This window comes from Genypterus blacodes, unplaced genomic scaffold (assembly GCF_046128005.1).
Source record: "Genypterus blacodes isolate CSIRO-AG114 ecotype Tasmania unplaced genomic scaffold, CSIRO-AGI_Gbla_v1 ptg000090l_1, whole genome shotgun sequence".
Classification (NCBI taxonomy): Eukaryota; Metazoa; Chordata; class Actinopteri; order Ophidiiformes; family Ophidiidae; genus Genypterus; species Genypterus blacodes.
Window position 1 is genome coordinate 2,578,482 of NW_027466895.1, and position 24,498 is coordinate 2,602,979.

The 24,498-nt window shown below is 48.1% G+C and overlaps 4 protein-coding genes across 6 annotated transcripts; 2 read left to right on the plus strand and 2 right to left on the minus strand.

The window, feature by feature from the left end:
* Positions 1-1,452: 1,452 nt before the first annotated feature.
* mettl25 (methyltransferase like 25) lies at positions 1,453-7,749 on the minus strand. The gene is made up of 12 exons (XM_076158969.1): positions 7,461-7,749; positions 7,031-7,213; positions 6,781-6,887; positions 6,098-6,652; positions 5,643-5,790; positions 3,887-3,981; positions 3,700-3,729; positions 3,206-3,279; positions 2,507-2,600; positions 2,342-2,416; positions 1,904-1,975; positions 1,453-1,667 (listed from the first exon to the last, which is right to left on the minus strand). The coding sequence occupies exons 1-12, from the start codon at positions 7,675-7,677 to the stop codon at positions 1,569-1,571; spliced, it is 1,749 nt and encodes a 582-aa protein (XP_076015084.1). The 5' UTR covers positions 7,678-7,749; the 3' UTR covers positions 1,453-1,568.
* Positions 7,750-8,026: 277 nt separating this feature from the next.
* On the plus strand, positions 8,027-9,571 carry ccdc59 (coiled-coil domain containing 59). Its single transcript, XM_076158970.1, has 4 exons — positions 8,027-8,268; positions 8,495-8,846; positions 8,948-9,056; positions 9,165-9,571. The coding sequence occupies exons 1-4, from the start codon at positions 8,139-8,141 to the stop codon at positions 9,327-9,329; spliced, it is 756 nt and encodes a 251-aa protein (XP_076015085.1). The 5' UTR covers positions 8,027-8,138; the 3' UTR covers positions 9,330-9,571.
* A 360-nt stretch (positions 9,572-9,931) lies between these two features.
* Positions 9,932-17,580, plus strand: cracr2ab (calcium release activated channel regulator 2Ab). Its single transcript, XM_076158845.1, has 18 exons — positions 9,932-10,057; positions 10,705-11,008; positions 11,726-11,837; positions 12,025-12,217; positions 12,328-12,474; positions 13,328-13,418; positions 13,518-13,613; positions 13,719-13,906; positions 14,284-14,355; positions 14,514-14,562; positions 14,638-14,720; positions 15,081-15,663; positions 15,760-15,898; positions 16,328-16,409; positions 16,485-16,599; positions 16,816-16,917; positions 17,020-17,096; positions 17,199-17,580. Exons 2-18 carry the CDS (start codon positions 10,871-10,873, stop codon positions 17,284-17,286), a joined length of 2,355 nt encoding a protein of 784 aa, XP_076014960.1. The 5' UTR covers positions 9,932-10,057; positions 10,705-10,870; the 3' UTR covers positions 17,287-17,580.
* A 483-nt stretch (positions 17,581-18,063) lies between these two features.
* prmt8b (protein arginine methyltransferase 8b) lies at positions 18,064-23,056 on the minus strand. 3 transcript variants are annotated; one of them, XM_076158976.1, is made up of 10 exons: positions 22,988-23,056; positions 22,227-22,454; positions 21,371-21,526; positions 20,738-20,801; positions 20,202-20,344; positions 19,921-20,008; positions 19,449-19,564; positions 18,820-18,970; positions 18,233-18,354; positions 18,064-18,147 (listed from the first exon to the last, which is right to left on the minus strand). In XM_076158976.1, the coding sequence occupies exons 1-10, from the start codon at positions 23,054-23,056 to the stop codon at positions 18,064-18,066; spliced, it is 1,221 nt and encodes a 406-aa protein (XP_076015091.1). The 3 variants fall into 3 exon arrangements, with proteins under 3 accessions (XP_076015091.1, XP_076015090.1, XP_076015092.1); XM_076158975.1 differs by having other exon boundaries at positions 22,227-22,460; XM_076158977.1 differs by having other exon boundaries at positions 22,227-22,427; positions 22,982-23,056.
* Positions 23,057-24,498: the final 1,442 nt, after the last annotated feature.

Consider the following 24,498-nt stretch of genomic DNA (forward strand, 5'->3'; position numbering starts at 1 on the left):
TAAATCAAATGGAGACGGATTGTGGCAGCTAGCAGGAGATCTGGCATCTGGCGTCTGGCAGGGGGGGGAGAGAGAGAGAGCCAGGATTACTTGTGTCTGTCTTGGCAAAACCAGTCTCTCCACGATGGCTTTGGGCCCGAGAAAGCACCAGAACGCGATGTGATCAGATGGAAGTCATTGCGAGGTGATAAATGTGTGTGTAGGTAGAAGTGTAGGGGGGGGGGCCTCACTTCCTGACATTCAACAAATAATTTCTTTTAAAAACATCCACCTCCCTCTTTCTCTCTCTCCCTCCATCTTTCTCTCTCTTTCTTGCTCTTTCCTGCCAGCATTGCGCTCATTCCCATTGACGACACACACACACACAGATCCCCTCCAAAAACACTAATCATCCCCAAAATCTGATTACAGCCTGTTGACATTAGTGGATGGTGTTTAGATTGGATGTGGATTTGGATGTGGATTTCTCTTTTCCCTGAATGTTCTGAGGTTTCACCAGGCGGGAGAACCGGTGCGTCCAGACTGCACCGTGAGAACCTCATAACACGTGAGGAGGCAGCACAAGCATTTGTCTCATCGTCGCCTTTGTCACATCCTAAACTGCTTTCCTTTCCCGTCGTCTGTTTCATCCAAACTCAGGAAGCGACAGCGTTGCCCGGATGTCTTTTGCTGACTGTAATTCCACCTTTAGTTTGCGTGTTTGTCTCTGTGTGTGTGTTGGCAGGAAACAGCTCTTCTTCTGTATGAGGGCACATGAAAGATGGTTGTGTTTGTCTATACACATGTACGCAAACACGCGTGCGAGTGTTGAGGGCAGGCTGTGACTCACAACACACACCAGCAGCACTTAGACACCCAAACAGAGCTCGCTCCCCCATCTTGAACCGCTGGGCGTCCACGTCAGTCCGGTTTGGCCGCTGGAACAGTCGCTGCTGCTGTCAGCGCGGAACACGGACCTGCAGCCAAACACGGTCCAGACGCAGCACTGAGCTCTGCCATCTGTCTTTAACCGCCGAGAAAATAAGAAGCTCTGGGACGCAGAAACCCTTCGACAGAAGACGGCAGGAAAAAAAGCCTGCAGGAGAATTGAGTTGCCACGGCTACGGCAGCAAATAAGAACAATGCGAAGACGTGCGAATGCAGGGAAGAGAAAGTGTCTGGGTTTCGACAGATTGTCTGATTTATAGAGACGAGCGAGAACAGGGGAAGACAGGAAGGGGTCAAGGGCGACTCCATGACCTTTCTCTCTACTTCCTCCCTGCTAAGGAGCCTCAGAAATGAGGTTTCCAGGCTCGCAGCACGTACAAGCACCTATCCTTATCCTCGCACACACACACACACACACACACACACACACAGAGACACACACACAGACGATCGTTCAGTCAAAAGCGGGACTGACGTCTCTTCCAGGTGTGTGAGCAGATGTCTGTAGTCAAAACCAAAAAGCTGTAAAAGGATGAAGATGTTTATTTGTCTCATTTACATACATACATTATGCATACAGGTGTGGATTGCTTGATTGTTAATTATTGCAGCGGCTCGAGTTAAACGTACAGGACGCGCAATCATCGATCTCTGCGTTCCTTCATCCCGACGACGCCGTAGCACCGCGGCGACAGCACGGGGTCAAAGAGCTGCACCAGGGCCGAGAAACGCACCTCCTCCTGAAACAACACACACACACACACACACATTAAAACAAAGACAAAAGACAGTGTTTGGCTGCAGGAATCACACGCCTGCTTCAATTTCAGTGTCAAATGCTGATTTTTGATGAGATTTCTGAGCATTTGCAGATTCTTAGAGAAGGGAGATGATGTCAACTCTTCCAAATCTGCAATAATTGACACATCTGCAGTCTCTCTTTGCTTCTCAAATTGATGAAGAGCATCTACCCTACCTGTTCCTTCAGGTAGCAGAGGCGGTCCAGCAGGATCAGACCTTCGATGGAGGGCGCCAGAGTCACCTTCAACTGCACACAACACCACACACACACACACACAAACAGACACCATATTGAAGTTTTCAAACATTCAAACATGGCTCCTGGTTCTCATGAATTCTGTTTTTGGTCGCCGTGGGGATACAACAAAGCTGCCGTGACGAGCGTCTTCCCGGTCGGCGCTGAGCGGTGGGCGATCCCCAAAAACCATCAGGCTGCTTTACATCAGGAGGGAAAATTGGGATGGCGGCTGACACGGTAATGAGAGGTCTGGGCTGCAGCCGTGACGCTGGTTCCCTTCCCGTTCTGTATCGCTCCTGCCTCCTCTGGGACCCCAACCATCCCGTTTAACCAGCTGCTATTTACTGACATCACACACGTCGGGCGAGGACTCACCATGTTGAAGGCGTACATCTCGTCCATTCGCGGCCGGTGGGCGTCGTGGTAACCCTGGATGAGGTCGTCGGAGAGCTGCGGAGGAGAGACGAAGAGCAAACAGGAAGTCTACGCATGTTTACTTTCCGCGATGGGTTCTTCTCCAACATTTTCTTGCCGCCTCACCTTTGACTCATCCAGCTCCAGTTTGCTCAGAGCTCGGCGAACGTAATCCACAAACGATTTGGCCTTGGAGTAAACGTTCCCCACTCGCTTCTCACTGCAGTTTGAAAACACACAGACACAGACAGACAGACAGACAGACAGACAGACAGACAGACAGACAGACAGACAGACAGACAGACAGACAGACAGACAGACAGACAGACAGACAGACAGACAGACACACACACACACACACACAGTTTAGTTCTCCTTGAGTTGTTTCTCTGCCTCTAGGTTGATAATGAAACCTCAGCACCCAAAACAAACTGCTAAACAAATCCAAACAAGTGGAGGGTGATAAATAGCTGATGGAAGGAAGCAAACAGATACTTTAGATCTTACAGAGCGTCAAGGTCCCATACTGAGATTTAATACATTTACATCTGGAGTATAAGAGTTTTTCAAGTCAAAGGGGATTTCAGGAGCGACAACTAAGGTAGAACTCTGCCAAAGAGTGCAGAGAAGTCCATTATTCTGGACTGAACCGAAGATTAATTTGGTTTAGATTCACACATGGACGACACGTTACCAAAGAGCGAAATGAATGAAAAGTGTACGCAAAAATAAGCAAATGGACCAGAAAAAGAGGATTTATTTTCCTTTACGGTTCAAATCAAACGTGTAATCCGACTGCAATGAACCCCAGAGCTCCATTGTTACCTTTTAAAGCTGCCGTACTGATCCCTCAGGATGACGTGCAGCACGGCTCTGTAGAACAGCGACTCCATCTGAATCTGCGGGCCGAGCACAAACACCCAGGCACGTTCAGGTTATTACAGCGTTTGTTGTTCGTCTTCTCAAGCTCTACCAACGCAACCCCCGACGCCACAAAGCGGCGCGAGGCAATCAATCTGCCCCCTGATTGCATTAATATTTATAAACATTCCGCATTAATAAGGTTCTGGCGTGTGTTGTGTGTCGGCTTTGGGCCCCCGCAGGGCTGCTGCGTTTTTCAAACAAACACGCCGTAGCCAATCATCAGCTTGGAACAATACGGGAGTTAATGGGCTGATTCGCCCGAATGCAAACGAGAGAGAGAGAGAGCTAGAGCGAGAGAGAGAGAGAGAGGTTCTGTTTGAAACACTTTGATTGGTGCAAATTGTTTAAGAAATATACATTCAGCTCATATTGTGTGTGTGTGAGTCCGTACTCACCCCTTGGCCGTGTGAGACTCTCTCCAGCGCCTGTTGGAGGGGAGAAAGCGGTGAGCCGGTTACTGATGATCTGGTTCTGTTCTGATCCAGATGTTCCGCTCGGTTCCCCCGCAGTAAATGAAAGGAGACCCCGCTGTGTTTACCGCCACACGTCTGGACTACACATGTGCCCCCCCCAAAAACTCACCAGGCACGCTGACATCCTGGCGTTCCTGCCGCAAAACCCCGAGTGGGCCCTGAGGTGCTGACTCATGGGGAAGCCAAACACGCCACACACACACTCTGGAAGGGAATATGGAGAATTTGCATATTTACTGTGATAATTAAGGAGGAAGTTTTAATTTTGTCTACAAGCAACAGCACATGACATCTCCATGCCCTCACACACACACACACACGTCCCCAAAGGGAGCTTCTGCGTGTGAGTGCTTGACAGGCTGCCATCCGTTTCATGTCTTCTCTAAAAAGGGTCAGCAAGCGAGGCCGGAGTGCAGCAGCTCCAGAGGGGAAACGGATCTAATAACAAACCACGAGGAGGTGGGAGGGGGAGGGGGGGTTAGGGGGATAAAGAGGGGGGGGGGGGGGGGGCTCTCGAGGAACTGTGGACAAGCAAAAACACACCAGTGGTCGCGTTCCCCTTCGGCTGCCTGGCACGCAGGCCTTTGCTGACAAGACGATTGAAGTGGACGGGCACTTACAGCACACACACACACACACACACACACACACACACACACACACACACACACACACACACACACACACACACACACACACACACACACACACACACACACACACACACACACACACACACATGCACACAAATGTTTATGGTGGCGAGCGCGGCCACAGAGAGACATCACATCTGAAGTGGCATCTCCAAGTGCCCACCTACAAGCAAACACACACAAACATTTGGGATTCTGCAGACGTCCTTTACGTTCTCGTCTCCAGCGGTCGCAGCGTCTATTAGTAAACAAAGCTGCCTTACAAACACTTATAGAACCTTTCGGGATGGTTTAGTTCCTTTTAAGGGGAAAGGAAGTAAGTGTGTGTGTTGGTATGTGTGTGTGTGTGTGTGCGTGTGTGTGAGAGAGAGAGAGAAAGACTGCTTTTATTCGCTTCTTTAACATTTTGGAGTATTTGCAAAGGAGTGTTAGTGTGTTTTCCATCAGCTGTCGTGAGATCATATTTCTTCTTCCCTTAATGACGTGCGAGGAGGTCAAGGGTCAGACGACGCGATACTGAGCAGAAGGCAGCGGCGGCATCGGTGTGGAAAATCTGATCGCACTAAATTAAAGCAAAGTCCATGAGTGAATCAATCATCTTCACATCAGGAAATATGTCCCAACTCCTTCAAACCGCCGTCCTCCACCCGTAAATCTGCTCCAACCACTCTAACAGCCACTTGGCGGAGCAGACCGGGCTCTCTGTCCGACGACGGCGGGATTGTTCCTGATAACATGAATCTAAGTGTTTATGAGACTCAACCTGGGGGAGCGAGGTCACGTTTCAGATGGGAACTGGGTGACAAAGTGGACGCTGCAGGTGTCCCACAGAGGATCACAGGCGTGTGTGTGTGTGTGTGTCTGTGTGTGTGTGTGTGTGTGTGTGGTGTGTGGTGTGTGTGTGGTGTGTGTGTGGTGTGTGGTGTGTGTACGAGTGAAAAAAGAGAAAATGAAGCTCTGTGCACAATAAGAACCATATGTTGCTGTAAGAAATGGGTGGAGGCATGTGTGTGTGTGTGTGTGTGTGTGAGTTCTTCCATTAATGTGACTGCACTGTCATAACTATACAATAAACAGACACACCACCCAAAGAGACACACTGCTCTGTATGTGTCACCTGTCATCTCTCTCTCTTTCTCTCTCCCTGTGTGTGTGTGTGTGTGTGTGTGTGTGTGTGTGTGTGTGTGTGTGTGTGTGTGTGTGTGTGTGTACCCTGTCTGGCGGGGTCAAACTCCTCAGACAGCAGGTGATAGCAGCAGCCCACGCTGCAGACGGACGCCAGCTCGGGTTTGGCCACAAACATCCTCAGCATGCTCGGGGCCAAGTCGCCGCACGTGTGCAAGCCGACCATGACTGCATCCTGCAGCGTGGAGAAGAGGAGAAGATGGAAGAGGGAAAGGAGGAGGAGGAGGAAGAAGGTGGGGGTGGGATATCGATGGCAAAAGTTATTGATGGTGACATGTTGAAGATTTGGCACTAGAATAACAACCCACACCCGCTCCAGTAATCAAAGTTCCAGCCGCTGGGACGGGCTTTTAATTCCAGGCTCTGCTGCGGGAACGCTGCTCAGCTCCCACAAAGACGACATCCAATCTGCACCAACGCCACCGACCGACACGCTCAATCTTTTCTCAGCGCTGCGGTTTGTCTGCGTTCACCTCACTCACCTCCAGCTCGGCGATGATCTCCCGGAGCTCCGTCTCCGCCGTGACGTAAGAGGTGAGGGGGGAAAACACAGCCGCGGCCGTGCTGCGGTTCTGCTCCTTCCGTTCCAGGTTCTCCGTCTTCCTTCTCTCCCTCTCTGCAGCGCTCAGCTGGCTGGGGGGAACCCTGGGGGCAGCAGGCGGTATCACGTCCACTGATAGGACACTGAGGAAGCTCGGCTCCATGTCAGAAAGCCTTTCCACCACAGGACTGATATCTGATGAACTCGTTACTGTTGGCGACGGCACCCTCTCCTCCTCCTCCTTCTGAGAGACAACTTTCTCTTCAAAGTCTTCTCCTCTGTTCATTCCTGTCCTTCCTACTCCTAACTCCTCTCCCTGTGCCCTCACCGCCTTGCTGTGTTTCTGATACGCCCTGGAGAACTTCTTCAGCTTCCTGTTCCTCTCCTGAGCCCCGTGGGTGTTTGTGATGGAGGAGTCAATGCCGTAAACCTGGAGGCCGTACCGCAGGGACAGGAAGGAGCTCAGGTAGCCCTTTCCTGAGCCAACGTCGATCACCTGCGTGGGAGGATGTGGATGAGAGTTAAGAGTAAAGCTTTGAGCAGTCGGTGGAAGTTTCTCCTCAAAGTCTCTTCTAGAAACAGAGAATCTTAACTGGATGAACTGAAACTTGTCAGATTGTTTACCTGTTTGACTCCACAGTGTTGGGCCAGGCTGCCCACCACCTCCGACATGAACTGGACCTCATGGGATTTCTTGGAGTTCATAAACTCGTCTGGCTCCAGCTCTGCACCTGGGTCAAGAAGACAGAAGAAAATGACATCCAAGGCACATGTCCTCCTCTGTCCACATGATTTTAGCTGGACATGCTGAATCTTTGACTGGTTTCCTACTTTTGGGATGAAAAAGTGAATGCTGACTCTCATTCTTTCCTACCTAAATCTACCGGTAAAGCACCACGGTCAGACTGGTTTTCTCTGAGGGCCTGTAGTAGTCCATCCCTGGTCAGGCACACGCCAAGCCCAGGGAGAGAATGAGCCTGGGCCGCCTGCAGCAGTTCACGGGTATCAATCAGCCGCTTTGTGTCATTACAGAACCCATATGTGGTCTGGGTTTGATCTGTTTGGGGAGACAGACATAGAAATGAACAAGAGGGAACAGTGGTTTTTTTCATCATGTAGAAAGCATACTCAAATTGTGTAGATTGTAATCTGGTCATACAGCGCTCTCAATATATTTATTAATTAAATTGTGTTTGAATCTAAAACTAGAATGACAGAGTCTTAAAAATGTTTGGATAAATAATAATAGAGAAATGCATTTTCTATTATTTATCACACAGCAATTACTATAACAGCATAATGACCTTTTCCGTTGTGTTGTGTCTCCCCCTGGTGGTCCCTGAATGAACTGACGGCTGAGAGGACCTCCTCCGGTGCCACACACACAAACTGTCTCCACACGTCATGCGTGTAAAACTCGACGGTGTGCGCATTAGCGATGCTCAAAGTTACAGACAGAAACTGTTTGACTTCATTTATCAGTCGCTGTATTTCCGCGAGATTGAATGAAGACGAGTTCATAATTTAGATATCTGGGAAGCGAGTCCGAGGACAGCATGTAGTTCCGGAGTCTTGCGCCGCCGCCGGTGCACACCTAGGCATTAGTAGTTGAAAACGTTTCGCGAGGTCCTTCTTGGAACATTGAGGACGCCATTTTGAGTGTACCAAGTCTGTTATAAACAGATCCCGTTCTCTGTTTTGACATCTATATAGGTTCAGTTACTTTCTTAACAAAATAAGTGACACTTTTGAGGTGATGTTCGTTCATTTTTGGTAGTAATTACAATTTACAACGCAGCATAATCTTATATAGCTAAATGTACCCGAAACAGTGGCTGCGGAACGATTGCTCTGCGTTTCACTAGCAACGCCTCTCTACGTCATCATCCGGCGTCCGAAAGCACAGCCAGGCAGCCTGATCCCACATGAGTGGTGTAAACAATTCTCTTGTACGGGTCAGAATTAGGTCACATTAACTGAAAATGAACAATAAAGACAAGCACACGGGGAAAGACAAGAACGTTAAGATATCGAAAAATAACGTAGCTGGTGTGACGAAGAAGAGGAAATGGACCCCCGAGCATAAAGTGTACGAAGGCAGCGTGAAGGAAGGTAAGTTGGAACCAAAACAAACCTGTTTCTACCTGTTAGTAATATGTAGGTAGTCTTGTTTGTTGTTTTGAATGCAGTTTTCGTTTTTTTTGTGTAGTTTTGACGCTGGCTAAAACATATTTAAAGCTATCTCACTCATTCTCTGACAATCGGCAGCAACAGCTTTTTATTTACGTAAAATATCACGTTGCAACTTTGAGTGTTTTATCTTATCTCCCCTCCTCAGGTCAGGGCTTTGCTTTTAAAAGGAAACAGAAAGCCGAATATGAGTACAAGAAGCTGCTGCGTAAGGAAAAGTTGAAGAACCCGGTGTCTAAAAAGCCGTACATGGAGGATTACCCTGAACATCTCAAGCATCTGTACATGGCCGAGGCAGAGAAACTGAAAAACGAGGCCTGGACCAACAGAGTGAACAGGAGCAAGCACAGAATGAGAGGACAGGGGATGGAAAAGGCAGAAGAGGAAGACGTAGATGATGCTGCTGAAGCCGTTGAGGCAGAAGGAGATAGTGGGGAATCCGGAGAGACAGACGCCGTCAGCGAGAAACCTGAATCCACTGCATCAAAACAGCCAGAAAGGTAAGAAAACCCCAACACGGCTCTACATGTCCCAATGAACCATTTCAGGTACTTTTTTCAACAAAAGCGTCTAATTCTTCCTCTAAAAACTGGCCCTCCAGTTTGCCAATAAGCAACCGGATGAAGAAGAAAATGCAGAAGAAGACGTCCTATCAGAAGACCAGAGAGGAGTTTGACGACATCCAAGAAAAGCGGAAAAAAAAGAAAGAGGTGCATTTCGCCAACAATAAATATGAACATTTGTGTCTGTTTGATTTGCCTCCAAGACAAACTGCTTTCGGATTTGCCGCTTACAGATTGTTTTTTTGTGAATCCCAGGATTTCCTGAAAAACAAGCAGCAGAAAGAAGAGGCCATTCAGAAGTACAAACAGAAGAAGATGGAGACGTTTCAGATGCTGAGCAAGAAGACCAAGAAAGGACAGCCCAACCTGAACCTCCAGATGGACTATCTACTTCAGAAGATCCAGGGGTTGGACAAATAACACCCGGGTCACATCTGATACTGGAGAGTGGAACTGTTTTAGCTGGTATATTTAAAAGAAATACTCATCTATATATTGTCACTATTATCCTGGTAAGCTTCATCAGGATTCAATCCTTCTGCAGTGCTCTGTTCCATCAATTCCACACTGCGGCCTCTAGATGGCAGTGTAACACCTGATCAAACATCTGTTTATAGGTCACTTTGTACATTTAATCCTTTTTCTCAATAAATGTGTCAAACATTTTCCATAAAATACCTTTCTTTTCATTTTGGCATAATGTAGGCAGGTTGTCAAATTAATTAAATTGTCAACAAACAAATAATTTAATGTTTAATTAGTGACTGGCAAAATAGATTTTAATGTACTTTTCCAATTATAAATAATTTTGCTCCAGCAGCCTTTTTATGTTTATTAAGGTCATTATCAGCATTAAGGAAAACATTAGTCTTGTGTCACTCGTTGCTATAGCGACAGACAAAGCTTACATGTTGCACACACGTAGGTCCCAGCCCTCTCTGTGGCTGTGGGTGGGGGGCAGCGAGTGAAGGCAGAGATGGGGAGCCTGGGGGCCGCTGCCTCCTGACATCACATGTCTGCAGAGTGACTTGGCTGGCATTCGGCTGTGAGGCCAGACTTCCTAAACACAGAGAGCCATCGCTGCTGCTCTGTTTATGCTCAGAGGCTTCCAGAAGGCTTCAGTGACTCGGGGGTGTCGTTTCTTAAAGGTAAGATCAGTCTCTGTCTTATTTGTTGTATAATAATGAAGAATGTTAAAACTGTTCAACCGTTATTGTGTCTTAGTACAGCTGGTAGACATGTTGAAATAGCAGTAAGGATTTGCAGAAGTGTTATCATTTCTTTACAGGAAGGCGGAAAATACCAGAAATATCTTTTTGTCTTGCTTATTTATTAGATCATACTGCAGAGTGTAAACTGGATGATGTCTGGAATTGGAATGTACTTGTTCAGACGCTCTCTGAGAACTTTCGGATTATCACTCCTTAATTGTCTTGTTTGATACTTAATAAGAACCTCTGACAGGACAAAATGCTCTCAACTCTACACAAAGAGAAGACAAGAAGCTCCTTTAATGCCTGTTTGGCTCACTGGGATCTGCCTCTTGTTTTGGCTGTTACAGTCTTGCAGGCATTAGGCCATCATGTGTTTGGAATGGTGAGGTATTAAGATAATCCTGTACAGTGTTTCCCCCCTCTGAGGTGCTTGTCCCTGCAGAAAAGGGAAGTACTGTGTGGCTGCAACAAGTGCAGCATTGTTGCATGAAGTTTCTAGTGTAAGCAAGTGTGCCAGCACTGCTAAAACACAGGGGATCTCCTTTTATTACACATATATACACTATTTCTGTGTTTTACAGGCTCTTGAAGCAGACATTTTTACTATCTACATACCACCAACTTGTCTTGTGGTGTCGCCATGGTGACAGGCAGAGTCCCAGATCGCTGTATTATCAGACGGTGAGGGCGCCGGATGTCTCGACTCGTCTCCACACTGCTTCCGCTGAAGTTTGAGGCTGTGGAGTGATGGAGGAGCAGGGCAGGGGGGCCGGCAGGACCAAGGGCTCGGACTGGGGTCACATCGCCCTGCTAGACAAGACCAAGGAGTTCTTCCAGATCTGTGACGTGGAGGGCAAAGGCTTCATCACCCACACTGACCTGAGGGTGAGAGAGAGAGAGAGAGAGAGGCTGTGTGTGTGTCTGCAGCATTCCATGTAGTTTTCGGATTTGCTTTCTGAAATGATTCATTCGTTCATTACCTGCCTCAAGCCTCCACCGGCATAATTTCCGGCCTTGCAAAGGTGGTAAATGCCAAGCAGGAAACACTTACTGTCACCGCTGCCATTTTCACTCCTGTCTGTTTTTTTTCCACCTTTGTTAAAGGACCATTTCACACACACTCCATACACACGAGGGGGGGGGGTGGGGAGGCTATGAAGTGGTCGAGGAGCACCATTGATGGAAATGTTTATGAATATAGGTTCAGCTGTGTCAGGCTCTTGCTCGCACATCACAAAGGTGCAAACACACGCACACACACACAAACCACTCTTCAAAGCACTAACAACAGCAAAGCATTCATTAACTGTGTCCAGGCTCGTGTTGCCTTTATTTGAGTTGAGGGTTCCAAGAAAAGGCTCCATGCACAACAACCACTCACCAAAATATGACATTTATACTGTTAACTATTCATCAGCTACAATAGAATTTGAAGCCATGTATTTGTTAGGTTGCACTTAGTGAATGTCACATCCTTCTGTTGTCCTTCTGTCTGTCTGTCTGTGTCTGTCTGTCTGTCTGTCTGTCTGTCTGTCTGTCTGTCTGTGTCTGTGTCTGTGTCTGTGTGTGTGTGTGTGTGTGTGTGTGTGTGTGTCCTGGCAGAGGCTCCACAGGGAGCTGCCTCTTTCTGCAGAGGAGCTGGAGGACGTGTTCTCCTCTCTGGATACAGACCACACGGGTTACCTCACGCTGGAGGTGTTCTCCTCTGGATTCAGTAGGTCCACTCACCTTAATGTACATGTTTGTCATCATACATCATCATATGAAGTCCAGGGTGGCAGGTGCAACATGGGTTTGTAGTACATGTTTGAAAAGTCGTAGTTCAGAGGGAAACAGGAGTGTAAAGCGATTCATAATGAAAGTCACCTGTGTTTTGCAAACTGCATGATCCTGCATCTTAGGCCAGTTCTTGCACGGTCGGAGGATCTCGGTGGCTGATGATCAAACCGCGACGCCCGGCCCTGGGTTAAGGTCAAAAGAGGCCCTCTATCAGAGCCAATGGGATGCCAGGCTGTGTGGAGGCGAAGACGAGGAGGAGGAGAAGCACTTCTGCATGCTGCTGGAGAGCCTCGGGGCCGGGAACGTGTTTGAGGAGTGAGTAGCAAATGCAAAACCCTCCACGCTCGTCTGTGACCCACACGATGCGTCATCAGATATGAGGGAGGTTGTACTCAGGTGGTTGTGTGTTGGTGCCCCATCTGCAGCCCGGGGGAGGTGCGGAGTCTGTGGGCCCGGCTCAGGCGAGACGAACCTCACCTGCTGTCTAACTTTGAGGAGTTCCTGGCCAGGGTCACCCACCAGATCAAAGACGCCCACCAGGAGAGGACAGAGATGGAGAGCGCCCTCCAGAGGTGGGATAACACACACACACAATTTTGCAAAGATTTGACAAATATATGCTGGATGTTGACCCTCCTATACCCACTCTGTGAGGTGGAAAGGCCTCGTTTCTCAATCAGTTCCCACACTTTCAGTCTAGTTAAGCACCACAGAGAGCAAATGTTCTTTTCTCTCACTAGCCATTAAACCGTGACATAACTGCAGGTTTACACATGTTTATGTCGCTGCCTTTGTGCCAAGCCTGCAGTCTGAGCATGTGCACAGATTTACCCATAATTCTCTCCTGAATAAGTTCTTTATCCTCGTCAAATGACTGTTAATCTTGATGCGTACCCCGAAGTGTGACTGCCATCTGTTGGTGGAGTTTGAGGGAACATTAAAAGTCACACAGATGTATTTGTCTGTGTATTTAACAGCTCTAATGCAGTGTGTAGATGGTTGTGTAAGTATGTAGTGTTTTTGTGCTTTTCCCTTGTCCCTGCATGGTACTGTGTGTGTGTGTGTGTGACAGCTTCTTATTCCTCTGCGCTTCACTAATCGGCTATTAAGGTCTTAACAGATGTCAGATGGAATGTAAAGACCGCTCGGTATTCTTTTGAATGTGAAGCTCAGTAGCTGTTTATTTGTGTGTGTGTGTGTGTGTGTGTGTGTGTGTGTGTGTGTGTGTGTGTGTGTGTGTGTGTGTGTGTGTGTGTGTGTGTGTGTGTGTGTGTGTGTGTGTGTGTGTGTGTGTGTGTGTGTGTGTGTGTGTGTGTGTGTGTGTTTGGTTTAGATTATGAACCATACAGACAGACAGAAAGTATAAGCAAAACCTCCACAACAATATATTTGAAGATGATGTCATGTGTCTACTGTGTATTACAGGAAGGCTGCAACACACGACAGTGAGATTCGTTATTTATACGAAGAGATGGAGGCGCAGATCAAAAATGAGAAGGACAGACTGCTGCTCAAGGTGTCAGAATCTGTTTCCTGTTCTTTGCAAATGTTCCACACTTCTATATTTCCTCTAACCTTAACCCTTTGAAGTGTATCTCTTCTGATGGACTTCTAGGACTCTGCCCACCTCCACCTGCGCAGTCAGGACCTGGAGCACCAACTCTCCTCTAAAGAACAAGAGCTGGAGCAGCTTTTCCACAAGCAGAAGCGGGCAAGTGGATGGTTTCATCATGTCCCATGATATAGAACAGACAAGCTCACATCATGTCCACCTTAATTCTTCTCCTGCATCCGTGCTTCATCTCGTCCTCTCCAGCTGGAGCATCAGTGCCGCGAGCTGAGCAGCGAGAAGCAGGAGAGCCATGTTGAGAACGTTAAGCTGAAGGTGACCAACGACGAGCTGTCCCGCATGCTGGAGAGCACCAGCCAGGAGCTCTCACTGGCCCAGGAACAGCTGAACATGCTGCAGGAGCAGGCTTCCCATCTGCACCAGGAGAAGGAGATGTGGGTATACACACTCTCACACTCACTCTCACACACACACACTTACACACATTTGATGTCCAGGGAGGCAGTGGCTCAGTGGGTAGAGCTTCCGCTCACACTCTCACACTCACTCTCACACACACACACTTACACACATTGGATGTCCAGGGAGGCAGTGGCTCAGTGGGTAGAGCTTCCGCTTGGGAACCGGAGGGTTGCCGGTTCGAGCCCCTGCCGAGGTGCCCCTGAGCAAGGCACCGAACCCTCAATTGCTCCCCCCTCTGCGAAGGGTGGTAACTGTAATGTAAGTCGCTTTGGATAAAAGCGTCTGCCAAATGATCGTAATGTAATGTAATGTCTCCCCAGCCGTGAACACACATTTTGGCTCATTTCAGGGAGATGTACCGAGTGACTGAAGGACTCCAGAGAGAGAAACAAAGTCTGATGAAACAGCTTGACCTCCTCAGGTATGACCAGAACACACACTCAGCACAGATCAAACACTGGGTTTCCTCTTTTTGGTACTTTGTCTAAATGTTTTCCAAGTAAGTTTGAGGATTTGCAACGACAACAAAAATAGTTTTGCCTTAAACCTTTCCTTCATTTTCCTTTTCAATCTCCCCAGAGAGATGAACAAACACTTGAAAGATGAGCGAGACATATGCTGCGGCGTGGTGAGTTTGCTGTTTATCATCACACCACCACATTGACCTGACTGGCGTGTGTAACGTTATGCTCTCACTTTACAGCCTCGAGCTTCACTCAGGAAGAAGCAGAAGCAGCGAGCCGGCCTGGGAGACTTATTTGATGACACCAGCCAGCCAGCGAAAAGGTGATTAAGACTCTTTGATGAGAGGAAAGATCAGACGTGTTCTGGTATGAAAGAAAGACTTGATTCCGATTCTATAGTTATTTAATTCATGCACAATCTTGGCAAACAGCTCTAACATCTTTAGATATATATATATATATATATATGAGTGGAATCATATTAGATAGAACCGTGTATATCAGCTTTGTCCTTCCTTGAGTGCCTTTGCCTCCAGGTTGTCCAGGTGGTTGATGGGATATATCCTCTGTTTCTCCTCTGTCTCTTAAGAGCCCCACTGCTGGTGGACGGGTCCTACCAGTCTCTGGAGGCCTTGCCTATAGAGCACCTTCAAATCGTGTTTGTTGCTTCCTCCTCCTGCAGCGACGATGACTCCACCTTCTCTACCTCCACTGCCACTGCCATCAGTGCCCCTGTGTGTCAGCAACGCCCCGCCGCCAAAAAGAACTCCGGCTTGGCCAATGGCTTTACTAACGCAGCCCCATCCAAAGTGCACGATGGGAAGGTGAAAGGAAAGATGACGCGTCGTAAGTTTGTCTCTCCGAAGAGAACAATGCCGAAAGACGGAGGAAGATCGAAGAGAGAGGTAGAGAGGAAGAGGGAGGGGGTGGAAGAGGACGCCCTGGACGCCCCCCCGGACGGGTGGCCCCTCCGTCGAGTCATCTCCATAGAGGAGGACCACCTCCCCCACCTGCTCCTCGGGGGGCCCCAACTACTACTGCACCAGCTCAGCGAGGAGGATGACGAGGATGAGGAGGAGGATGACGAAGCGCAGAGTGACCTTGAATCCAGCGTTGTCGTGACAACGGACCTCACTGCCACGCCACCCTCGAGTCAGGCCGCCGTCTCGGCTGAAGCCGCGCCAGCGAGGAGATCCTTCTTCACCCGGACGAAAAAGGCGCCCATGTCTCCACGACGACAGCCCGTCGGCAAGGAGACCCAGCACGTACGTCACACACAAACATGCCGCCTGCGTATCAAAATCGACTTATTGTGTTATTTATTTATTTATGTATCTCTTTGCCTCTTCATTGTCCCTCAGAAGGCAAGAGAAGCTGCCCCGCTGCCCCCTGAGCGTCTCTTCAAGGTGGTGCTGGTGGGAAACTCCAGCGTGGGGAAGACGTCCCTGCTGCGCTCCTTCTGCGAGGGCCGCTTCCACCCGGCCACCACCGCAACTGTGGGTGAGGAGCCACGTCGTAATATTAGAGCACATGCATAAACATCAGTAGTCAGAAGCAAAAGTGAGTATTAGAACGCAATTAACATAAGTATGAAAGTATTTGTTGTGAAGAGGAGTTTTGCTGTAGGAGGAAAAGGAGGAGAGAGGGAATGAAACAGATACAGAGCATTTGTGGAGCGACTTAGTGTCACATGATTCGGCTTTGTGCAGTCACATTCACACACGCGTGCTCACATTGTTCTGCAGATTAGGATGAATTTAACTTTCTTACCTTCATCTCTCCAAGTCGTCACATTTTAAGCCACATTATCTTTAGCTTTGTTCTCCTCTACAGGCAGTATCAAAGCTTCATAGAGCCCCCTAGTGGTTTAGTGCTAAACAACAACTTATCCCAGTGCAATGTTTTGCTAATCGTTTTGTGTTTACTCAGGCATCGACTACAGTGTGAAGACGCTGATATTGGACAGCACCCTGGTGGCCATGCAGCTCTGGGACACAGCAGGTCAGGAGAGGTGAGTGAAACCACCAATAAACCAACAAGAAATATCTGGGAGGGATCAATATGCTGATATCTATACTCATCTCAGGTACCGCAGCATCACCAAGCAGTTCTTCCGTAAGGCAGACGGAGTGGTGCTGATGTACGACGTCACAGTGATGGAGAGCTTCAAGGCCGTGCGACCCTGGCTCGCCAACGTCCAGGTGTGACCTTTGACCTTAGCTCCAAAGGGGTCTTCTGTGGCTATTGTTTTTGTTTTAATTCAGTTTCGTACTTTGTTTTGGCTTAATTTGTTATCCTTAAAGTGGATATGTTCTGCTTTTTGTTAGTGTCCCTCACTTAAGTGTTGATGATTGCTCACACACATACACAGCAGGTTTCCCCTTAAAGTTATGGTATCTGTTTGTTTGTCTTCCCAGGAGGCTGCAGGAGAAGGTGTCCCTGTCCTACTGCTGGGTAACAAAATGGACATGGACAGAGACAGGGAGGTGTCCTTCAAAGAGGCCGAGCTGCTAGCTTTCGTGAGTTCGGATCCTAGAGATTGTGTGTGTTTGTGTTTTATACGTTTAATCCCAAATTTCCTGCCGTTGTTTAGTGTGTGTATGTGACTTTGTCCCGTGCAGGAGAACAAGGTGATGTTCTTTGAAGTCAGTGCCTACACGGGCGGCAATGTGACAGAGGCCCTCACACACCTGGCCAGGTAAAGTAGAAACGGTAGCTGTGTAGATCAAACCACACACTCACAATGGTATAATATGTCTGAATGAAATGAGTGTGTGTGTGTATGTGTGTGTCTGCTCAGAGTGTTGATGGAGCAGGAGGACAGGGTGAGAGACACGACAATCATCCTCACTGCTCAACCCGGGAAGAAGAAAGCCTGCTGCAAGTGAGGACTTGCCCACTTCTTCTTCTTCTTCTGGGTTTGGAAACTGGATTTTCGGGCTGGAGGCATTATTGTCTATTGAAATTGTGTCTTTTAAAAGACATTCTAGTCCAAATAGTCGAGCTGCAACACCTTTTCTCTTTAGTACTGAAGCCTAACAACATCTTCTGCAGGTAGGATTTGATTTTGATGAAAACCTTCATTCAGAGGACTTTGTAAAATAGAGCAAATCCTCAGAAGTTTATCTCTCAGTTTGGTGTTATAAGATTTGAATGTAGTCGTCTTTCACGTCAAGCAGAAATAAATTAGTTGGACTTCATTAAAATGGTGTTTGATGTTTTATTCATCGTCTTATTCAACTTTTGTCACCTTGCTTGTTTTCACATGGAAGTCATAAATCAAATAACATCTACAATCTTAAAACCAAAAACTCACATGCACATTTAAGAAACAAGACTAAACTTGCTGTAACCCTCTGGACATCACACAGATCAATACTTTTATCTATCTGAATTGACAATACGATGACTCATCACCTCACTTTTACACCCAAAATTACTAAAATCAAGTCGGTTTACGTTGTTACACTCAACGGTCTGCTTATGCGTCGGATCGCAATGCGTTTGCTGTTAGTTCCCTCCCTGTTCTGACGGCTTCCCTCAGCGCCGGCACGGAGGCATCCGATCAGACGCGGCAATCGGTCGGATCGGCGTGCTTCCCCCCTCACTCGTTGGGTCCGGAGGGGCTGAGGGAGGGCGGGTCCGCTTCGTCTCCTTCGCTGTTCCTAACGCATTTTGTAGTCGTGCGATATGGCCGCCTCGCATAATTGTCCCTTAAAGTCCAACTCCAGGGTGAACTCCAGGTCGCGCTAGGAGATATCAAAGAACAATCAAGAAATGTACCGTCACACACGTAAACAGAATGTGCAGGTGGGTGAATTCTGACTTTCTTACCACGTTCTTCTCATTGGGCCTGACCGCAATGCTGCCAAAGATCTCCTCCCCCTTCTTCACTGTCAGATAGTCCTCCAAGTAAAATACTGTCTGCTTCCAGTGCGTGCTGGGAGAATCCGGAGCTGGAGGAACGAAAGGATACAAACTTAAACGTGGGTAAGCGGATTTGTACGAGTCGGAGCATTCCGATGGCCTTTCGGCACGGTTACCATGGCAGGCATGTTCGAGGGAGGCTGTGGGATGAACTGGGCGATGGGCAGCTTCAGGCCAAACATAGAACCTCCTCCTCTTCTGCAGCTTATGTAAGCAGTAAGCAACGAGTGTGTTATGAGCTTACATAAGATGGAGATGCTGATGCTCCACACCATCACAGTGTCAATTTGTGGACGTTTCAGGTCAGCTGATCATAGAATAAAGTCTGAAGCTTTATTTTCTTGGGGTAAAAACTGCAGTATTTCCCACTTAAATGTAGTGGAGTGAGAGAGCAGAGCAGCGCAAAATAGAAGTACTCAAAGTAAAGTGCAAGTACTTATTATTTCTCCACCTACGCTTCTACTGAAAACTTCCCCAGAACCTTTCAGCCTCACCGGTGGAGAAGCCCGTCTTCTTGTGGCACTTGGTGAACTCGATGTTGAAGTAGGTGACCAGGGCGTGGACGTAGTCGTTCCTCTGGACCTGCAGGCAGAAGGCTGAGGTGAAGGACAGGTCCTCCGGTTTGACTGTGTAGATGTCCACCTCCTGGGGCAAAGAGACAGAGGTGAGATCAAACTGCTCTGAGGAGATCAGTCTGTGTGTGTGTGTGTGTGTGTGTGTGTGTGTGTGTGTGTGTGTGTGTGTGTGTGTGTGTCTGTGTGTGTCTGTGTGTGTGTCTGTGTGTGTGTGTGTGTGTGTGCGTGCCTGTGTGTGTGTGTGTGTGTGTGTGACAACCCACAGGTTTAATCACGGCTGGCAAAGGGAGGCTCGCTAACACTCCACATGCTGCGTGGGCGTCCTCCCTCCAAGTCTACAAAGAGTGTGTGTGCCTGTGTGTGTCTGTGCACGCATATGTGTGTGAATCTGCCTCCTTCTTCACATCTATATATATAGCAACACTTTAGCAACACTTTATAAATAAACACACCAATTCAAGTATCTGGCGTATTGATCTGTTACCTGTGTGTGTGTGTGTGTGTGTGTGTGTGTGTGTGTGTGTGTGAGATGCAGACACACTGCTGACCTTCAGGAGGCAGGAGTTGGTCACCACCTGTTTGGGATCCACCACGTCCACCAGAGGCTCTTTGATGGCCACGTTACGGATGCAGCTCATGTCGAACCCGTACACATTTTCCCACCCTGCGGACACACACACTAATGTCAACACACACACACTCTCTGCTCTCTCTCTCTCTCTCTCTCTCTCTGGTCCCACCAAGGTGTAGGTGCAAGAAAAGAGAGGAGAGCAGAATGTAGAGCTTTTAACTCTGCCAGGAGCAGCAGAGCTGTCCCCCACTCATGCTGCCTCCGTGTCTATCCTGCACCTATGTGGAGAAGACGAAACCTCCTGAAATAGCCTCCTCCACCACCTCCTCCATGTCTGGCAGACTTCTGTTATAATTTATGCCTCCTGCGCTTGAGCATTGAGCAACTTTGGCTTCGAATCGGACAAAGTGTGTGTTTGCCTGAGCGCCCAGGACAACAGGGATACTCACAGTGTATCTTGAAGTCTTTGTACTGTCTGTCCTCTATGGCGACCACGTAGAGAGCTGCTCTGTCAGGAAACATCAGGCCTCCAGGTTTCTGAGCGGGAGAGACACAAAGCGTCAGGTATCAATGCACACACCTGGCGTGTAATCTGAGACTACAACCTGGAGGTGGCGAATGAGGTCAGAAACCAGATCGCGTGTGACTGACCTCAACATCTGGGCAGTAAGCGAACAGTAAATCCTCTTACTTCTTCCCTGTCTGGTGTGTTTTTAGGCGTCACACGTACCAGCCACTTGTCCCTGGCGAAGATGACGGTGTTGAGCATGGACTCGTAGAAGAGGCAGTAGCCCATCCACTCCGATATGATGATGTCCACCTTCTCCACAGGCAGCTCCACCTCCTCCACCTTGCCCTTGAAGATGGTGATGACTGCAGAATGGGCAGCAACAAAAGAAATCGGCTCACATTTGGAACAAAAGGCAGCCTGACGTCAAGATTCGGCAGTTATGAAACGCTTCCCGGGCCTCCACCTGTGAAGTTGGAGACGGCGTTTTATAATGACAATCGATGCCGCCGAGGGGGGAACGTTTGATTGATGGCGGCGATTGCAGTGATTTGAGCGAGCTGCCAGCTTTGCCGCCGCAGCTGTGACTAATATTGCAGGGCTGAGATGGTAATGGTGCTGATTTTTCACGCCACTTCTGAAGCCAGATGTCGCTCTGCAATCAAGATACGTAACAAACCTGCTCACCCTTTCCTACAGAGAAAGTAGGTTTGTTCCCGTTTACACGTGTTTTCAGGAAGAAAATCATTCGTACTCACCATTGTGGAGGTGATTGGACTTGATGATCTTCTCTGAATACTCTGATATGCTGGAACATTCAATCTGCCGGCACAAACACAAAACCACACAGCGTTTTTTTAGAGTCTGGCAGCGGAGTGGGAAAGCAGTTGTTGCATCGCTGATGAATGTTTACAGTAGTAAATGTTCATAACCACAAAGTTTAGTGGCCAAACCTCCATAATAAAAGCCAGTATGCAATATTAATTGGCAGAAATGATCCCTGGGTGGGGATTAATAATGACTACTTCCTCCTGAGTTACCGTGACAGGCGGGGAGGGGTGCTAACCTCCTTGTGTTACCCTTCAGGGTCATACCGGAGGGTCGGATTTGATCACGGACGCGTTAACGTCCCCGGCCTCTCATCTCACACGCAGTTAAGTGAAAGCTAATAGATCAGTTTGCTTTGCAGTGTGTGAATCACGCAGGCAGAAGTGTAGGAGCTGTAATGGCAATGTAGTACTTGTGAAAAGGACACAAAGCCCCCGTTTGTTTCTGTGTGTTTGTATGAGCAATGTGTGAGTGTGTGTGTGTCTAAAAATGTCTGAATCACTGCGCTGCCTCTCTCGTCTTCTCTGCGATTAGTTTTGCATGAGAGTTTTGAGGCCTCTCACCCCATACACGTGCTTGGCGCCGGCGTTGGCGGCGAACATGGACAGGATTCCCGTGCCGCTGCCGACGTCCAACACCACCTTGCCCTTGAACACGTGCTTGTTGTGGTACATGGCGTTCCGATAGGTGAGAGTCCGCACTTCGTCTTTCAGCATCTCCTGCTCGGAACATGGAAAACACAAGTGAAAGTAACAACCGTGATTTAGAAAGGATCTATAGGCTACAATGAAGTACGAAGAGGAGAATTGAGGCCAGAATCCTCAGTGACAGCGGTGAAGCATCTTGAAATAGACAAAGAGTATAACACAATGCCTGTAGGGAGCCTCAAACTCATCTCCCTCAACCCTTTCACATATCCCACTTCTCCTTCCTCCTCTAATCAGGACACTCTTTGTCTGCGAGCGCACAAAAACCTGACCCACATACCAAATATGGACAACGTTTAAAAGGTCTGCATGCCTCCAAACTTTCCTCCGCCGCAGCCGCAAACCGCCATCCCAGATCAAGGTCATTAACTGGGGTACACTGCCGCAAAGGGACGGCCCAGGACAGAGACTGGCCTCTGTCGCATATGGAGGGGAGAGTATAGGGTTAGCCGCCATGTTGAAGCAGTAGAAAGCCCGCCAAGATGTCATACTTATCGATTAAGTTCAACTGACAGAAGGAATCTGCTGTCATGGCTCCAAAAGGATGATCATATGCCAGGAATGCGAGATCTGAACCGCAATGACACCGTCGCAAATCAAGTGGAGATCTGCTTGTGTAGAGTAGTGCAGGTTTCTGACAGGCAACCAGAGGAGCTGAAACAAACTCTCTCTTTCTGTCACTCTCTCACATTTGCTCGCCCACGCCACCTACCTCGTGGATGCCAAAGTGGGCGTAGGAGTCAAAGTAGTAGTCCCGCGATGTCATCTCCTCCGGGCTGACGAACTTGGCGATCTTGCCCCGGCCAGGACAGGCGGCCAAAGCGGGGCAGGTGGCGGCATGGGGGACGTGGGGGACGCAGGGCGCCCGGTGGGCCCCGGGCACCGGCTTGGGCAGAGAGGAGGGCTGGGCAGACTGGGAGAGGGGCCGCTTGACCGACTGCTGCCGCTTCACCAAGAGGAGAAATGAGGGAAAGGAGTTAGGAAATGCCAATGCAACAGGAAAAAGGTGTTTGTCGAGCAAATTCAAAGTTAGTTTGTGTCATTTCCATAGATTAAAACTCATTTCTAGCACAGATTAACTCGTGAAAATGTGCAGAATTGGAATCTTAGACACAAGCAGGAGAATGCTGCAGCACTGACAGACAGAAAGGACGCTGGTTCCGCTTCAGCACCAAGGACAGCGGACAGCGGTGAACCCGTCCGTCATCATCATCCTCACCACCATAATCTTCCTCACCATCTGCATCCAGCATCACTATATTCTATCGCTAAACGGTGCAGTTACAGCAGCCCCGTGTAAACCTGCAGAATGCCGGGAAATCACGCCAAACAACGTACAAAAGCGAGAGCGAACCAAGACATAAACACGCAACATTTATGCAGACATGTCCACGTCAAATACGTAAACATGTCAGTGTCCAGGGGGGAGTATGGGGGTCCCGTCAGGGCGCAGGACACCGCAAGGACCCCTACCTCTGAGTTGTCCGCCTCCGCCATCTTCCTCCGTAGCAGCAAACAACGCGACGAGTGCCGGAGTCCCATGAGATCCGACGAGATTTTGGCTACAACTCCTTCAATTAATATAAGTGTGTGTGTGTGTGAGGGAACTGTGAGAAGAATAACGAAACAATAACCACGCCGAGCTGCCGAACGTGTCGCTTAAATACGAATAAACACGGGCAAGAACAAAAAAGAGTCAAAAGTTCGAGTTCGCTGGATCGAATCCCTCGGAAAAGTTGTGAGGTGCAACATGCGCGAGGTGAACCGCCCGGTATTCCATAATGTTAACGTGACTGTGATCTACAGTATATTGTTAGATACTGAACTCGCGAGCTGTTGACGTGGCCGCAAGGTGGTAGGTTCGATCCCCTACCTGCGCACTCATTTTAGTCTCATTTGGTAAAAGTGTCGATGGAAAGAATCATCCCCCAAAACATCATTCAGGCAAAACAGAAGAAAAGAGACCCGCTTCTTCTCTGATCCACCACCTGGTATGGAGCTCAAAGGCGCATGAATACACCCGCGCACCTTTATACTCTATTTACGTGCGGTGGGAGGGAGGAAAAAAGTCCTTTGCGTAATGTTGCGTAAAAGTTAAAAAAAAAATATATATATATTGAAAAGGCTTCATGAGCGCTGCCGTCCGAGTCCTTCAGATGTATAAACCGGATCGTGACGAAAATCCAAGATAAAATACGGACGGAATATATCACTGCTACCCACACGGCAGATGCCTCCTCACACCTTCCCACCAGACCCTCCCAGGAGCAGAGAGGCTACACAGGCTCTCCAGCAAACCAGCCGGCTGCATTTATCTTTATATATTTAAATACAAGGGATGTAATGACACAGCCACTCGGTGTTGGAAGCGCGTTAAAAATAGCCGCTGCACATGATTGGTGGTCGGTTTTTCCTGTTTAGATAATGTGATCACCTAGAGTGAGTAGCTGCCATTAGAACTTCCCACTGGTGATTGATGTTGGTGTTAATGTGTTAATTAACTGGACGATACTAAAGATCACTATAAGGACCAATCAAATCAATCGAGTTCCTCTTGAATCGTCTGACTTATCTTTGTATTGATCTCAGCTCTTTGACATCTCATTTCTACCTTTATTTAATCTCCTCTTGTGATGATTTATCTTCGAGTTGTATTTTATGAGTGAACAGTGAAAATGTAACATTTGGTTGATTGATTGATAGTCTTGCCAAAAACCTCCCAATTAGCAAAAAAGGTGTTCCACAATCTTACCATTTACCTTAATCAAAATTCTACTTATGTATCTCCACAAAATGAACACGTGATGACATTTGTGTTCAAAGTCCTTTTCACCTGGAGAGAGAGAATTGTGCATTCTATGTTGACGTTCTGTCAAACATACGTATGTAGCATATTGATCATGTACAGTTCATGAAAACTTTCTAAGATAATGAAAATACGAAGATCAAATTATGTTTTGTATTCTACCCTTTTGTCATTGTAG

What these genes read in the sequence shown, in the direction of transcription:
- mettl25 (XM_076158969.1), bottom strand. Translation starts at nt 7,677, where the DNA reads ATGAACTCGTCTTCATTCAATCTCGCGGAAATACAGCGACTGATAAAT. An exon ending in GAGTCTCACACGGCCAAGGG is followed by an intron (nt 3,280 to 3,699) that starts GTGAGTACGGAC and finishes CTCGGCCCGCAG; the next exon opens with ATTCAGATGGAGTCGCTGTT. An exon ending in TGGAGCTGGATGAGTCAAAG is followed by an intron (nt 2,417 to 2,506) that starts GTGAGGCGGCAA and finishes TCTCCTCCGCAG; the next exon opens with CTCTCCGACGACCTCATCCA.
- ccdc59 (XM_076158970.1), top strand. Translation starts at nt 8,139, where the DNA reads ATGAACAATAAAGACAAGCACACGGGGAAAGACAAGAACGTTAAGATA. An exon ending in GCATCAAAACAGCCAGAAAG is followed by an intron (nt 8,847 to 8,947) that starts GTAAGAAAACCC and finishes CTGGCCCTCCAG; the next exon opens with TTTGCCAATAAGCAACCGGA. An exon ending in AGCGGAAAAAAAAGAAAGAG is followed by an intron (nt 9,057 to 9,164) that starts GTGCATTTCGCC and finishes TGTGAATCCCAG; the next exon opens with GATTTCCTGAAAAACAAGCA.
- cracr2ab (XM_076158845.1), top strand. Translation starts at nt 10,871, where the DNA reads ATGGAGGAGCAGGGCAGGGGGGCCGGCAGGACCAAGGGCTCGGACTGG. An exon ending in AGGACAGACTGCTGCTCAAG is followed by an intron (nt 13,419 to 13,517) that starts GTGTCAGAATCT and finishes ATGGACTTCTAG; the next exon opens with GACTCTGCCCACCTCCACCT. An exon ending in ACCAGCCAGCCAGCGAAAAG is followed by an intron (nt 14,721 to 15,080) that starts GTGATTAAGACT and finishes CTCCTCCTGCAG; the next exon opens with CGACGATGACTCCACCTTCT.
- prmt8b (XM_076158975.1), bottom strand. Translation starts at nt 23,056, where the DNA reads ATGGGACTCCGGCACTCGTCGCGTTGTTTGCTGCTACGGAGGAAGATG. An exon ending in GCGCCAAGCACGTGTATGGG is followed by an intron (nt 20,802 to 21,370) that starts GTGAGAGGCCTC and finishes TTGTGCCGGCAG; the next exon opens with ATTGAATGTTCCAGCATATC. An exon ending in GTCCAATCACCTCCACAATG is followed by an intron (nt 20,345 to 20,737) that starts GTGAGTACGAAT and finishes CCCATTCTGCAG; the next exon opens with TCATCACCATCTTCAAGGGC.